Here is a 14,863-nt window from a genome sequence, read left to right as displayed (position 1 = left end):
ACCAGACAGAATGCAATGTTATAAATAAAGGAGAAGACTGGTGTTTTCCTTACATTGAAATGAAGTTAACTGTGGCATAATGCAAAGATAGTTTAATAGTGCATGGCAGTTGTCCATTTGTTTTGGATAGTAAACATAAATTTAATTCTTTTTTTTTGTTTGTTTATTTTTTTCAGAAAACGTATTGTTTTATTTCTTTTTTTTTTTTCATGTATGAATTGGTGTTTTTAATTGAATTTTTTTTTAATTTTATTTTATTTTTAAACTTTACATAATTGTATTAGTTTTGCCAAATATCATAATGAATCCGCCACAGGCATACATGTGTTCCCCATCCTGAACCCTCCTCCCTCCTCCCTCCCCATACCATCCCTCTGGGTCGTCCCAGTGCACCAGCCCCAAGCGTCCAGTATCGCGCATCGAACCTGGACTGGCAACTCGTTTCTTACATGATATTCTACATGTTTCAATGTCACTCTCCCAAATCTTCCCACCCTCTCTCTCTCCCACAGAGTCCATAAGACTGTTCTATACATCAGTGTCTCTTTTGCTGTCTCGTATACAGGGTTATCGTTACCATCTTTCTAAATTCCATATATATGCGTTAGTATACTGTATTTGTTTTTCCTTCTGGCTTACTTCACTCTGTATAATAGGCTCCAGTTTCATCCACCTCATTAGAACTGATTCAAATGTATTCTTTTTAATGGCTGAGTAATACTCCATTGTGTATATGTACCATAGCTTTCTTATCCATTCATCTGCTGATGGACATCTAGGTTGCTTCCATGTCCTGGCTATTATAAACAGTGCTGCGATGAACATTGGGGTACACGTGTCTCTTTCCCTTCTGGTTTCCTCAGTGTGTATGCCCAGCAGTGGGATTGCTGGATCATAAGGCAGTTCTATTTCCAGTTTTTTAAGGAATCTCCACACTGTTCTCCATAGTGGCTGTACTAGTTTGCATTCCCACCAACAGTGTAAGAGGGTTCCCTTTTCTCCACACCCTCTCCAGCATTTATTATTTGTAGACTTTTGGAAATTTAATTCTTGCCTGGAGAATTCTATGTATAGAGGAGCCTGGAGTCCGCTGAGTCGGACGCGACTTAGCAACTAAACACCAAAACCAATTTGAAACTACAGTGCAAATTTATGAAATCTGCAAGTAATGGCAGAAATTAGAGTTTAGCCAATATGTACCTCTCTGGGGTAAATGCAGTGGGATTTAGGAGACAACAGAGTGTTTATTATTTCCATATTGTATCCAAGGCAGAGGAACCAGAGATCAAATTGCCAACATCTGCTGGATCATGGAAAAAGCAAGAGAGTTCCAGAAAAACATCTATTTCTGCTTTATTGACTATGCCAAAGCCTTTGACTGTGTGGATCACAAGAAACTGTGGAAAATTCTGAAAGAGATAGGAATGCCAGACCACCTGATCTGCCTCTTGAGAAATGTGTATGCAGGTCAGGAAGCAACAGTTAGAACTGGACATGGAACAACAGACTGGTTCCAAATAGGAAAAGGAGTATGTCAAGGTTGTATATTGTCACCCTGTTTATTTAACTTATATGTAGAGTACATCATGAGAAACTCTGGACTGGAAGAAACACAAGCTGGAATCAAGATTGCCAGGAGAAATATCAATAACCTCAGATATGCAGATGACACCACCCTTATGGCAGAAAGTGAAGAGGAACTAAAAAGCCTCTTGATGAAGGTGAAAGTGGAGAGTGAAAAAGTTGGCTTAAAGCTCAACATTCAGAAAACGAAGATCATGGCATCTGGTCCCATCACTTCGTGGGAAATAGATGGGGAAACAGTGGAAACAGTGTCAGACTTTATTTTTCTGGGCTCCAAAATCACTGCAGATGGTGACTGCAGCCATGAAATTAAAAGACGCTTACTCCTTGGAAGGAAAGTTATGACCAACCTAGATAGCATATTCAAAAGCAGAGACATTACTTTGCCAACAAAGGTTCATCTAGTCAAGGCTATGGTTTTTCCTGTGGTCATGTATGGATGTGAGAGTTGGACTGTGAAGAAGGCTGAGCACCGAAGAATTGATGCTTTTGAAGTGTGGTGTTGGAGAAGACTCTTGAGAGTCCCTTGGACTGCAAGGAGATCCAACCAGTCCATTCTGAAGGAGATCAGCCCTGGGATTTCTTTGGAAGGAATGATGCTAAAGCTGAAACTCCAGTATTTTGGCCACCTCATGCGAAGAGTTGACTCATTGGAAAAGACTCTGATGCTGGGAGGGATTGGGGGCAAGAGGAGAAGTGGACGACAGAAGATGAGATGGCTGGATGGCATCACTGATTTGTTGGAAATGAGTCTGAGTGAACTCCAGGAGTTGGTGATGGACAGCAAGGCCTGGCCTGGCGTGCTGCGATTCATGGGGTCGCAAAGAGTCGGACACGACTGAGTGACTGATCTGATCTGATCTGATCCAAGGCACCAAATCTATTTGCCTATTTTTTCATCTATTAAGAAAATACATTAAAAAAATCTGTTAAAAAAGGAATGTGGGCTGAAATGATTATCTTAAGAGAGGAAAAGAAGTTGCACCAAAAAAAAAAAAAATGACAAGTATGTAGAGAAAGGGGTAGGGACAGTTCCACCTTCTTTCCTTTGGGGACATTAAGGAGTTCACTAATGATCTGAAGATATACTTGAATGTTCCAGGCCTTTTTTTATCAATGGTGGAACTACTGCCATTTGTGATTCACAATATCATAATTACAGCTGCATGTTATGTTTTTACAGTGAACATGAAGTGGAAAGTCTTATTTATTATGGCTTTAAAAAGATGAATATTAAATGAGATGTAAAGTCACAAATTTCCACAGCTATTTGAATATTATTTCATTAAAATTAATAAGATAATGAAACCATTTTAATGTTTCTAGACTTATAATTTGCTACTAAAACTTGCAAACAACTTAACAGATGTAAACCTCAAATCTTTACCTTCACTAATATCAGGCTTGTGCTATATTAACATATTTAAAACAGAAACTTCATAACTATGCAGACAATGAAGTATCTTTTATTAGCAAAGTTCTATCCTGTATATACGCATTTTAACTTTTTTAGAAAGTTGAGAAATTTTAGGTACTACGCATTGGTGAACAGTTCTCTTATTTTGGTAATACAGTAGAGGCTCTAGTGTCTTCCACTGTCACTTAAAATACATGTTCTACTGCATTTCTGATGGGCTGAAATATTATGTTGATGTAAAGCAAGATTATATAAAAATTATATATTTTGTAGTAAATTTGAAAATATAACCTATCTTGGAAACAGTTTCTAACCTGTTAATTTTACCTTCATTACTATATTTAAATATCCTTTCTCCTAAAATATTAAAGCAAGAAAAATAATAATATATGGCATAGGAACTGCTCTTTCAGTTGTTACTTCTTCTGGTCTGAGAAAATGAAAGGCTATTAGGATAGTTTCTAAAAATATTCCAAGAAAATAATTGTCTTTCTAGAAACATTCAGTCACTCTGAAATATGTATTATGCTTTCAGTTTATTTAACTCTACATTGCTTATGTGGTATTTCCTAAGATTTCACACAGAACAAAAAAGAATAAGGTCATGAGTTTATTTTCAACAGAGCCTGTACAAACAACTAGTGGCCAAGTATAAGGCTTCCCAGTTGATTTGAAAACATGACTTCCTGGCAGATGGGTGCTGATTCCTCAGGAATAGTGGCAGAGCTTTGAAAAGATAAAATGAATCTGAATTAATCATGCCTTTAATCTCAAAGGGAAAATAACCTCTCAAGCAGATAAAGTACTTTTTTCTTAAATTGAGTTGTCATTAAATTAATGGAGTCTGACTTTCCTGAAAAATATTTCCTATCAGGTTGATCTTCAAAATATTTAACAGCTAGTAACATAGTATTCCTACATACATGAATCAAAAATTAGAAAATATATTCCTTTTCATTCACTTAAGTGACTATAAATATAAAATTGATAATCAGTTCAGTTCAGTCGCTCAGTCGTGTCCGACTCTTTGTGACCCCATGAATCACAGCACGCCAGGCCTCCCTGTCCATCACCAACTCTTGGAGTTCACTCATACTCATGTCCATCGAGTCAGTGATGCCATCCAGCCATCTCATCCTCTGACGTCCCCTTCTCCTCCTGCCCCCAATCCCTCCCAGCATCAGAGTCTTTTCCAATGAGTCAACTCTTCGCATCAGGTGGCCAAAGTACTGGAGTTTCAGCTTTAGCATCATTCCTTCCAAAGAAATCCCGGGGCTGATCTCCTTCAGAATGGACTGGTTGGATCTCCTTGCAGTCCAAGGGACTTTCAGGAGTCTTCTCCAACACCACAGTTCAAAAGCATCAATTCTTTGGCGCTCAGCCTTCTTCACAGTCCACTTTCACCTCCATACATAAGCTGATGTAATTCATAGCATAAATTATTAACCAAATCATTCCAATAATTTCTGTTGTAGACTTAGTGTTAAAAATAATTTTTTGTTTGATATAGATATGGCTACTTAAATGATGCACTTTCTGAGCTACACACATCAACATTTTAGGAATCAGTGAACTAAAATGGTCTGGAATGGGTGAATTTAATTCAGACCATTATATCTACTACTTTGGGCAAGGTTCCCTTCAAAGAAATGGAGTAGCCCTCATAGTCAACAAAAGAATACAAAATGTAGTACTTGGATGCAATCTCAAAAACAACAGAATGATCTTTGTTCGTTTCCAAGGCAAACCATTCAGTATCACAGTAATCCAAGTCTATGCCCCAACCAGTAATTCTGAAGAAGCTGAATGGTTTTATGAAGACCTACAAGACCTTCTAGAACTAACACCCCAAAAAGATGTCCTTTTCATCATAGGGGACTGGAATGGAAAAGTAGGAAGTCAAGAGATACCTGGAGTAACAGGCAAATTTGGCCTTGGAATACAAAATGAAGCAGGGCAAAGGCTAACAGGGTTTTGCCAGAGGACACACTGGTCATAGCAAACAACCTCTTCCAGCAACACAAGAGAAGACTCTACACATGGACATCACCAGATGGTCAATACCGAAATCAGATTGATTATATTGTTTGCAGCCAAAGATGGAGAAGTTCTATACAGTCAGCAAAAACAAGACTGGGAGCTGACTGTGGCTCAGATCATGAAGTACTTATTGCCAAAGGACAAATTATTGCCAAATTCAGACTTAAATTGAAGAAAGTAGGGAAAATCACTAGACCATTCAGATATGACCTAAATCAAATCCCTTATGATTATACAGTGGAAGTGACAAATAGATTCAAGGGATTAGATGTGATAGAGTGCCTGAAGAAATATGGATGGAGGTTCATGACATTATATAGGAGACAGTGATCAAGACCACCCCCAAGAAAAAGAAATGCAAAAAGGCAAAACAGTTGTCTGAGGAGGCATACAAATAGCTGAGTAAAGAAGAGAAGTTAAAGACAAAGGAGAAAAGGAAAGATATAATGATCTGAATGTAGATTTCCAAAGAATAGCAAGGAGAGAGAAGAAACCCTTCCACAGTGATCAGGTCAAAGAAATAGAGGAAAACAATAGAATGGGAAAGACTAGAGATCTCTGCAAGAAAATTAGATACCAAGGGAACATTTCATACAAAGATGAGCTCAATAAAGGACAGAAATGGTATGGATCTAACAGAAGCAGAAGATATTAAGAAGAGGTGGCAAGAATACACAGAAGAACTGTACAAAAAAGATCTTCATGACCCAGATAATCACGATGATGTGATCACTCACCTAGAGCCAGACATCCTGGAATGTGATGTCAAGTGGGCCTTAGGAAGCATCACTATCAACAAAACTAGTGGAGGTAATGGAATTCCAGTTGAACTATTTCAAATTCTAAAAGTTGATGCTGTGAAAGTGGTGCACTCAATATGCCAGCAAATTTGGAAAACTCAGCAGTGGCCACAGGACTGGAAAAGGTCAGTTTTCATTCCAGTCTGAAAGAAGGACAATGCCAAAGAATGTTCAAACTATCGCACAATTGCACTCATCTCACATGCTAGCAAAGTAATGCTCAAATTTCTCCAAGCCAGGCTTCAGCAGTACATGAACCATGAACTTGCAGATGTTCAAGCTGGATTTAGAAAAGCCAGAGGAACCAGAGATCAAATTGCCAACATCCATTGGCTCACAGAAAAAGCAAAAGAATTCCAGAAAAACATCTATTTCTGTTTTATTGACTATTCCAAAGCCTTTGACTGTGTGGATCACAATATACTGTGGAAAATTCTTAAAGAGATGGGAATACCAGACCACCTGACCTGCCTCCTGAGAAATCTGTATGCAAGTCAGGAAGCAACAGTTAGAACCAGACGTGGAACAATGGACTGGTACCAAATTGGGAAAGGAGTACATCAAGACTGTATAGTGTCACCCTGCTTATTTAACTTGTATGCAGTGTACATCATGAGAAATGCTAGGCTGGATGAAGTACAAGCTGGAATCAAGTTTGCTGAGAGAAATATCAATAACCTAAGATACGCAGATGATACCACCCTAGGGCAGAAAGTGAAGAAGAACTAAAGAGCCTCTTGATGAAATTGAAATAGGAGAGTGGAAAAGCTGACTTAAAACTCAACATTCAGAATACAAAGATCACGGCATCTGGTCCCATCACTTCATGGCAAATAGAGGAAAAACAATGGAAACAATGACAGACTTTATTTTCTTGGGCTCAAAAATCACAGCAGATGGTGACTGTAGCCATGAAATTAAAAGACGCTTGCTCTTTAGGAGAAAACCTATGACCAACCTAGACAGCATATTAAAAAACAGAGACATTACTTAGCCAACAAAGGTCCATCTAGTCAAAGCTATGGTTTTTCCAGTAGTCATGTATGCATGTGAGTGTTGGACTGTAAAGAAAGCTGAGCACCAAAGAATTGATGCTTTTTAACTGTGGGGGTGGAGAAGACTCTTGAGACTCCCTTGGACTGCAAGGAGATCCAACCAATCAATCCTAAGGAAATAAATCCTTAATATTCATTGGAAGGACTGATACTGAAGCTCCAATACTTTGGCCACCTGATGCCAAGAACTGACTCACTGGAAAAGACCCTGGTGCTGGGAAAGATTGAAGGCTGGGAGAAAAGGTGACAACAGAGGTCGAGATGGTTGGATGGCATCACCAACTCGATGAACATGAGTTTGAGCAAGCTCAGGGAGTTGATGATGGACAGGGAAGCCTGGCGTGCTGCAGTCCATGGGGCTGCAAAGAGTTGGACACGACTGAGCGACTGAACTTAACTGAGTGTGATCTGACAAAGTAGATGTATCTGATAACAAGTTTTAGTTTTGAGTTTAACTACCCCTGAGTTATTTTCTTAATTTCTTATTTAGTTTCAAATAAGAGACCCCTACTGTGTTTCTTAAAAGGATTCCTGTTGTTTTTTTGGTCAGGACAGTTCTTCATTGTATGAGACTTACCCAACATTGTTGAACAATTGAGCACACCAGACCACAAGTAGACCCTCCTTTTATTGTAATTAGCAGTATTCCCCCATATATTTGCAAATATGTCCCAACATCAACCCCATGGAGGTTACACACAGATTCAAACACTAATAAAAGTTGCCCATTCTTTTTTTCTTTTGGCTTTTTTGGCAGTTTCAATGATGCCACCCCCAAAAAATTAATTTTAAAATGTACAGTGTGATAATTTGATACATGTATGCACTGTGAAAGATTCCCTCCACAGCTAGTCGGTTAACAGAGCTGCCATCTCACATGGCTTTTTTTTTTTTTTAAGTTTGTTTTTATTTTCGGTGTGTGTTTTTGGTGAGAATATTTAAGTTCTACTTTCTTAACAGATTTCACTTATATAGTACAGTGTTATCAATTATAATCACATTAGTTCCTCAGACTTTATTCATCTTATAACTGAAAGACTGTACCCTTTTACCAGCCTCTCCCTATTTCCCCCACTCCTCAGCTCCAAGCAACCATTTATTTACTCTGTTTTCATAAGGTTTTTCTGGTTTGGCTTTTTAGGTGTTTTGTTTTGTTTTTTCTGTTTTTAGATTCCATAGATAACTTATAACATGCAGTATTTCTTTCTTTGTCTTGCTTATTTCACATAAGACAATGCTCTCCATATTTATCTATGTCAAAATCACAGATTAGGATTTCCTTCTTTTATAAGGCTAAATATAACTCCAGAGGGCTTCCCTGGTGGCTCAAGAGCATAGTGAATCCACCTGCAATGCAGGAGACCCAGATTTGATCCCTGGGTCAGGAAGATCCCCAGAGAATGGAATGGCTACCCACTCCAATATTCTTGCCTGAACAATTCCATGGACAGAGGAGCATGACAGGCTACAGTCCATGGGTCACAAAGAGTCAGACACAACTGAGTGACTGACACTTTGACTTTCATTCAGTTCAGTTCAGTTCAGTCGCTCAGTCGTGTCCGACTCTTTGCAACCCCATGAATTGCAGCACACCAGGCCTCCCTGTCCATCACCAACTCCCGGAGTTCACCCAGACTCACGTCCATCGAGTCAGTGATGCCATCCAGCCATCTCATCCTCTGTCGTCCCCTTCTCCTCCTGCCCCCAATCCCTCCCAGCATCAGAGTCTTTTCCAATGAGTCAACTCTTCGCATGAGGTGCCCAAAGTACTGGAGTTTCAGCTTTAGCATCGTTCCTTCCAAAGAAATCCCAGGGCTGATCTCCTTCAGAATGGACTGGTTGGATCTCCTTGCAGTCCAAGGGACTCTCAAGAGTCTTCCCCAACACCACAGTTCAAAAGCATCAATTCTTTGGCACTCAGCTTTCTTCACAGTCCAACTCTCACATCCATACATGACCACTGGAAAAACGATAGCCTTGACTAGACAGACCTTTGTTGTTTCATGCAAAGATGGGCTCGATAAAGGACAGAAATGGTATGGACCTAACAGAAGCAGAAGATATTAAGAAGTGGTGGCAGGAATACACAGAAGAACTGTACAAAAAAGATCTTCACGACCAAGTGGAGGTGATGGAATTCCAGTTGAGCTCTTTCAAATCCTGAAAGATGATACTGTGAAAGTACTGCACTCAATATGCCAGCAAATTTGGAAAACTCAGCAGTGGCCACAGGACTGGAAAAGGTCAGTTTTCATTCCAATCCCAAAGAAAGGCAATGCCAAAGAATGCTCAAACTACCGTACAATTGCACTCATCTCACATGCTAGCAAAGTAATGCTCAAAATTCTCCAAGCCAGGCTGCAGCAATACGTGAACGTGAACTTCCAGATGTTCAAGCTGGTTTTAGAAAAGACAGAGGAACCAGAGATCAAATTGCCAACATCCGCTGGATCATGGACAAAGCAAGAGAGTTCCAGAAAAACATCTATTTCTGCTTTATTGACTATGCCAAAGCCTTTGACTTTGTGGATCACAGGAAACTGTGGAAAATTCTTCAAGAGATGGGAATACCAGACCACCTGACCTGCCTCTTGAGAAACCTATATGCAGGTCAGGAAACAGTTAGAACTGGACATGGAACAACAGACTGGTTCTAAATAGGAAAAGGAGTACATCAAGGCTGTATATTGTCATCCTGCTTATTTAACTTATATGCAGAGTACATCATGAGAAATGTGGGCTAGAAGAAGCACAAGCTGAAATCAAGATTGCCAGGAGTAATATCAATAACCTCAGATATGCAGACGACACCACCCTTATGGCAGAAAGTGAAGAGGAACTCAAAAGTCTCTTGATGAAAGTGAAAGTAGAGAGTGAAAAAGTTGGCTTAAAGCTCAACATTCAGAAAACGAAGATCATGGCATCTGGTCCCATCACTTCATGGGAAATAGATGGGGAAATAGTGGAAACAGTGTCAGACTTTATTTTTCTGGGCTCCAAAATCACTGCAGATGGTGACTGCAGCCATGAAATTAAAAGACGCTTACTCCTTGGAAGAAAAGTTATGACCAACCTAGGTAGCATATTGAAAAGCAGAGACATTACTTTGCCAACAAAGGTCCATCTAGTCAAGGCTATGACTTTCATTACTCCATTATATATAACACCTTGTCTTTATCCATTTAGCCATCAATGGACATTTAGGTAGTTTACATACCTTGGTGTATATCTCTTCCAGATAGTGATTTTGTTTACTTTATATATGTACCCAGAGTTAGGATTACTGAATCTATGGTAGTTCTATTGTTATATCTTTGAGGAACCTCCATATTGTTTTCCATAGGGCTACAATAGTTTTTTCCTCACATCTTATCCAGTTACCCCTTGCATTTTCAATAATAATCATGCTAACAGGTGTCAGTTGATATCTCATTGTGGTTTTGATTTGCATCTCCCTGATAATTAGTGAGGTGGCTCAATGGTAATGAATTGGTATTACCATCAGTGGTAATACCTACTCCAGTATTCTTGCCTGGAAAACCCCATGGACAGAGGAGCCTGGTCGGCTACAGTCCATGGGGTCACAGAGTCAGACATGACTGAGCAACTGAGTATGATAATTAGTGAGTGATGTTAAAAGCACCTTTTTATGTACCTGTTGTCCATTTGAATGTCATAAAGTTATCTTAAATTTTGTCAGATGATTTTTCTGCATCTATCAAGGTGATTATCTGATTCTTATCTTTCATTTTGTTAATGTGGTATATCATATTGGTTCACAAATGTTGCACTGTTCTTTCATCCCTGGAATAAATCTTATTTGATCATGTTACCTGATCTTTTTAACATTCTGTTGCATTTATTTTGTTTACATTTTGTTGAGGATTTTTGCATCTATGTGTATCAGGAATATTGAACTATAATTTTCTTTTCTTGTAGTATCCTTGTCTAGCTCTCATATCAGAGTATTGCTGGGCTAGTAAAATGAATTTGGGAGTGTTCCCTCTTCTTCAGTTTTTTGAAGGAGCTTATAAAGGATTAGTTTTTCCTCAGGTTTTTGGTAGAACTCATCAGTGAAGCCATCTGGTCATGGATTTTTATTTGAATTGAAGTTTTTGATTACTGATTCAGTCATCTTACTATTATTTGAGCTATTCATATTTTCTGCTTCTTCATGAATCAGTCTTGGTAGGCTGTATGTTTCTACAAATCTAAATTTTATCTAGGTTGTCCAATTTGGGGGCATATAATTATTCAGTCTCTTTACTCCTTGTATTTGCATATTATCAGTTGTAAGGTCTTTTTCACTTATAATTTTATATTTTGTCTTTTTTTTGGTAAACCAATCTAAGGGTTTATATCTACTTTATCTTTTAAAAAACAACTTTTAGGTTCAGTGATCTTTTCTTTTGTCTTTTTAGTTTATATTTCCTTTAATTTATATTTCAGTTTTACTTCATTTAATTCTGCTCAGATCTTTGTTATTTCCTTCCTTCTACTCACTTTGGGCACAGTTTCTTTCTCTAGTCCTAAAAATGTAAAATTAGATTGTTTATTTGAGACCTTTTATCTTAATGTAGACATTTATTACTATAAACTCCCGTCTTAGCCCTGCTTTTCCCGTGTCCCATAAGTTTTTATATGTTGTGATTTTATTTTCATGCATCTCAAGGCAATTTCTGATTTCTCATTTTGCCACTAGCTGACATCCCCTAACAAAATGACATAATTCAATGAAAGCAGTCAGCACTCCATGTCTGTAGATGTGAAACCTGTAGATACAGAGGGCCAAAGGCATCCTCTTGTTGAACTGGCCCCTTTATTATAATGACCTTCTTTGTCTCTTGTTATAGTCTTTGACTTAGCTTATTTTGTCCAATCAAAGTATGACTACCCCTGCTTTTTAAAAGTTTGCATGAAGCATCTTTTTCCATCCCTTTAAGACTTTGTGTGTCTTTAAAGCTAAAGTCTTTGTAGGCAACATATATACACTATGTTTTTGAAGAATTTAATCCATTCACATTTAAAGTGTTGATAGGTATTGACTTATTATTGCCATTTTGTTATTATTTTCTGTTTGTTTCATTTTTCTGTTGTTCCTTTATTTCTGTCTTATTCTCTTCCCTTGTAATTTGAGGGATTACCATTTTCCTTCGTAATGATTTTCTGTAATGGTATGTTTTGCTTGCTTTGTCTTTATTTTTTGTATATCTACCAGAGATTGTGTGTGTGTGCTTGATCTTACAGCATAAGCATATATTTTATTATCTTAAAAATATTTTATGTTTATTAATTTCTTTCCTTAGAGTATTATTGTGATATAATGGACATGAAGCACTATATGAAGTTCAAGGCATGCAGCATAATGATTTGACTTACATACCTTATGAAATGATTACCACAGTAAGTTTAGTGAACCTCTATCATAAAACAGAAAATAAAAGAAAATTTTTTTTTCTTTTTGGTAAAGCTCTTGGGATTTACTCTAACAACTTCCATATATAACATAGAGCATTGATTATATAAATCATGTTATATATTACATCTCTAGTACTACTTATCTCAAAAGGATGTTTGTACCTTTTGATGACCTTCATCCAATTCCCCCTCCCCTCACCCACTACTCCTCCACAGCTCTGCTCTCTTTTTTTCCTATGAGTGAGTTTGTTTGGTCTCTTTTGAAGTATGATGGACCTGCAACATTATTTTAGTGACTGGTGCACAACATGTTGATTAGATATTTCTATACAGTACAAAATAATCACAGTATAAGTCTAGTAACTGTCCGTCACCATACAAAGATATGACATTTTTATTGACTCTTTCCCCCATGATATAATTTCTTTTTCATGACTCATTTATTTTGTAACCGGAAGTTTGTAACTCTTCACTTTCCCTCAATTTATTTCTCTCTTCCTCCATCCCCTCCCCATCTGGCAACAATTTGTTTGTTCTCAGTATCAATGACTCTGTTTCTGTTTTGTTTTGTTCATTGGTTGTTTTTCTCTTTTTTACATTCCACCAAGGAAGTCCAAAAATAATTTTTCTGTCCTTGTGTATGCTAAGTCACTTCAGTCATGTCCAACTCTTTGTGACACCAGGCTCCTCTGTCCATGGGATTCTCCAGGCAAGAATACTGGAGTGGGCTCTCATGAGCTTCTCCAGGGGATCTTCCCAACCCAGGGATCGAACCTGTGTCTTAGGTCTCTTGCATTGACAGGCAGATTCTTTACCACTAGTACCACATATAAGTAAAATCATATGGTATTTTACTTTCTCCATCTGACTTACTCCACTTAGCAAAATACCCTCCAGGTTCATCCATGTTATCACAAATGGTGAGATTACATTTTATATGGATAAGTAATAGCCATTATATATATATATTTATATATATATATGTATATGTATGTCTGCATCTTTTTTATCTATTTGTCTGTTGATGGGCATGTAGGTTGCTTTTATATATTGGCTATTGTGATTATGTTACAAATAATATAGGGATGCATCAGTTCAGTTCAGTTGCTAGTCATGTCCGACTCTTTGCCACCTCATGGACTGCACCACACCAGGCCTCCCTGTCCATCACCAACTCCTGGAGTTTACCGAAGCTCATCTCCATTGAGTCCCTGATGCCATCCAACCATCTCATCCTCTGTCGTCCCTTCTCCTCCCGCCTTCAATCTTCCCCAGCATCAGGGTCTTTTCAGATGAGTCAGTTCTTCGCATCAGGTGGCCAAAGTCTTGGAGTTTCAGCTTCAACATCCTTCCAATGAATATTCAGGACTGATTTCCTTTAGGATGGACTGATTGGATCTCCTTGCAGTCCAAGGGACTCTTAAGAGTGTTCTCCAACACCACAGTTCAAAAGCATCAGTTCTTCAGCACTCAGCTTTCTTTATAGTCCAACTTTCACATCCATACATAACTACTGGAAAAGCCATAGCTTTGACTAGATGGACCTTTCTTGGCAAAGTAATGTCTCTGCTTTGTAATATGCTGTCTAGTTTTGTCATAACTTTTCCTCCAAGGAGCAAGCATCATCTAATTTCATAGTTAGATGAAATGGTCCATCTGCAGTGATTTTCGAGCCCCTCAAAATAAAGTCTGTCACTGTTTCCACTGTTTACCCATCTATTTGCCATGAAGCGATAGGACCAGATGCCATGCTCTTAGTTTTCTTAATGTTGAGCTTTAAGCCAACTTTTTCACTCTCCTCTTTCACTTTCATCAAGAGGCTCTTTAGTTCTTCTTCACTTTCTGCGACAAGGGTGCTGTCATCTGCATATCTGAGGTTATTGATATTTCTCCTGGCAATCTTGATTCCAGCTTGTGCTTCCTCCAGCCCAGCGTTTCTCATGATGTACTCTGCATATAAGTTAAATAAGTAGGGTGACAATATACAGCCTTGAAGTACTCCTTTTCCTATTTGGAACCAGTCTGTTGTTCTATGTCCAGTTCTAACTGTTGCTTCCTGACCTGCATACATTTTTTTCAAGAGGCAGGTCAGGTGTTCTGGTATTCCTGTATCTTTAAGAATTTTCCAGTTTATTGTGATCCACACAGTCAGAGGCTTTGGCATAGTCAATAAAGCAGAAATAGATGTTTTTCTGAAATTTATTTCTTGTTCTATGAGCCAATGGATGTTGGCAATTTGATCTCTGGTTCCTCTGCCTTTTCTAAATCCAGCTTGAACATCTGGAAGCTCACGGTTCATGTACTGTTGAAGCCTGGCTTGGAGAATTTTGAGCATTACTTTGCTAGCATGTAAGATGAGTGCAATTGTGCAGTAGTTTGAGCATTCTTTGGCATTGCCTTTCTTTGGGATTGGAATGAAACCTGACCTTTTCCAGTCCTGTGGCCACTGCTGAGTTTTCCAAATTTGCTGGCATATTGAGTGCACCACTTTCACAGCATCATCTCACTAGCTTTGTTCACAGTAATGCTTCCTAAGGCCCATTTGACTT

At 38.3% G+C, this 14,863-nt stretch overlaps 1 protein-coding gene across 4 annotated transcripts in view; it reads left to right on the top strand.

Annotated features, from left to right (window-relative positions):
• RNF180 (ring finger protein 180) overlaps positions 1-14,863 on the top strand; it is a 281,830-nt gene that overhangs the window by 242,208 nt on the left and 24,759 nt on the right. Inside the window, exon 8 of one of the 4 annotated variants that reach the window (XM_070774633.1) lies at positions 12,203-12,312. The exons of the other annotated variants lie outside the window; for them this stretch is intronic. Coding sequence (XP_070630734.1) covers positions 12,203-12,270 — 68 coding nt within the window. The 3' untranslated portion in view covers positions 12,271-12,312. Of the gene's footprint in view, positions 1-12,202; positions 12,313-14,863 lie in introns of those variants that run through there. 4 annotated transcript variants of the gene reach the window in all.

Source organism: Bos indicus, chromosome 20 (genome assembly GCF_029378745.1).
Source record: "Bos indicus isolate NIAB-ARS_2022 breed Sahiwal x Tharparkar chromosome 20, NIAB-ARS_B.indTharparkar_mat_pri_1.0, whole genome shotgun sequence".
Classification (NCBI taxonomy): Eukaryota; Metazoa; Chordata; class Mammalia; order Artiodactyla; family Bovidae; genus Bos; species Bos indicus.
The sequence above is the reverse complement of the archived record's forward strand: the minus strand, read 5'-3'. Positions and strand labels throughout refer to the sequence as shown.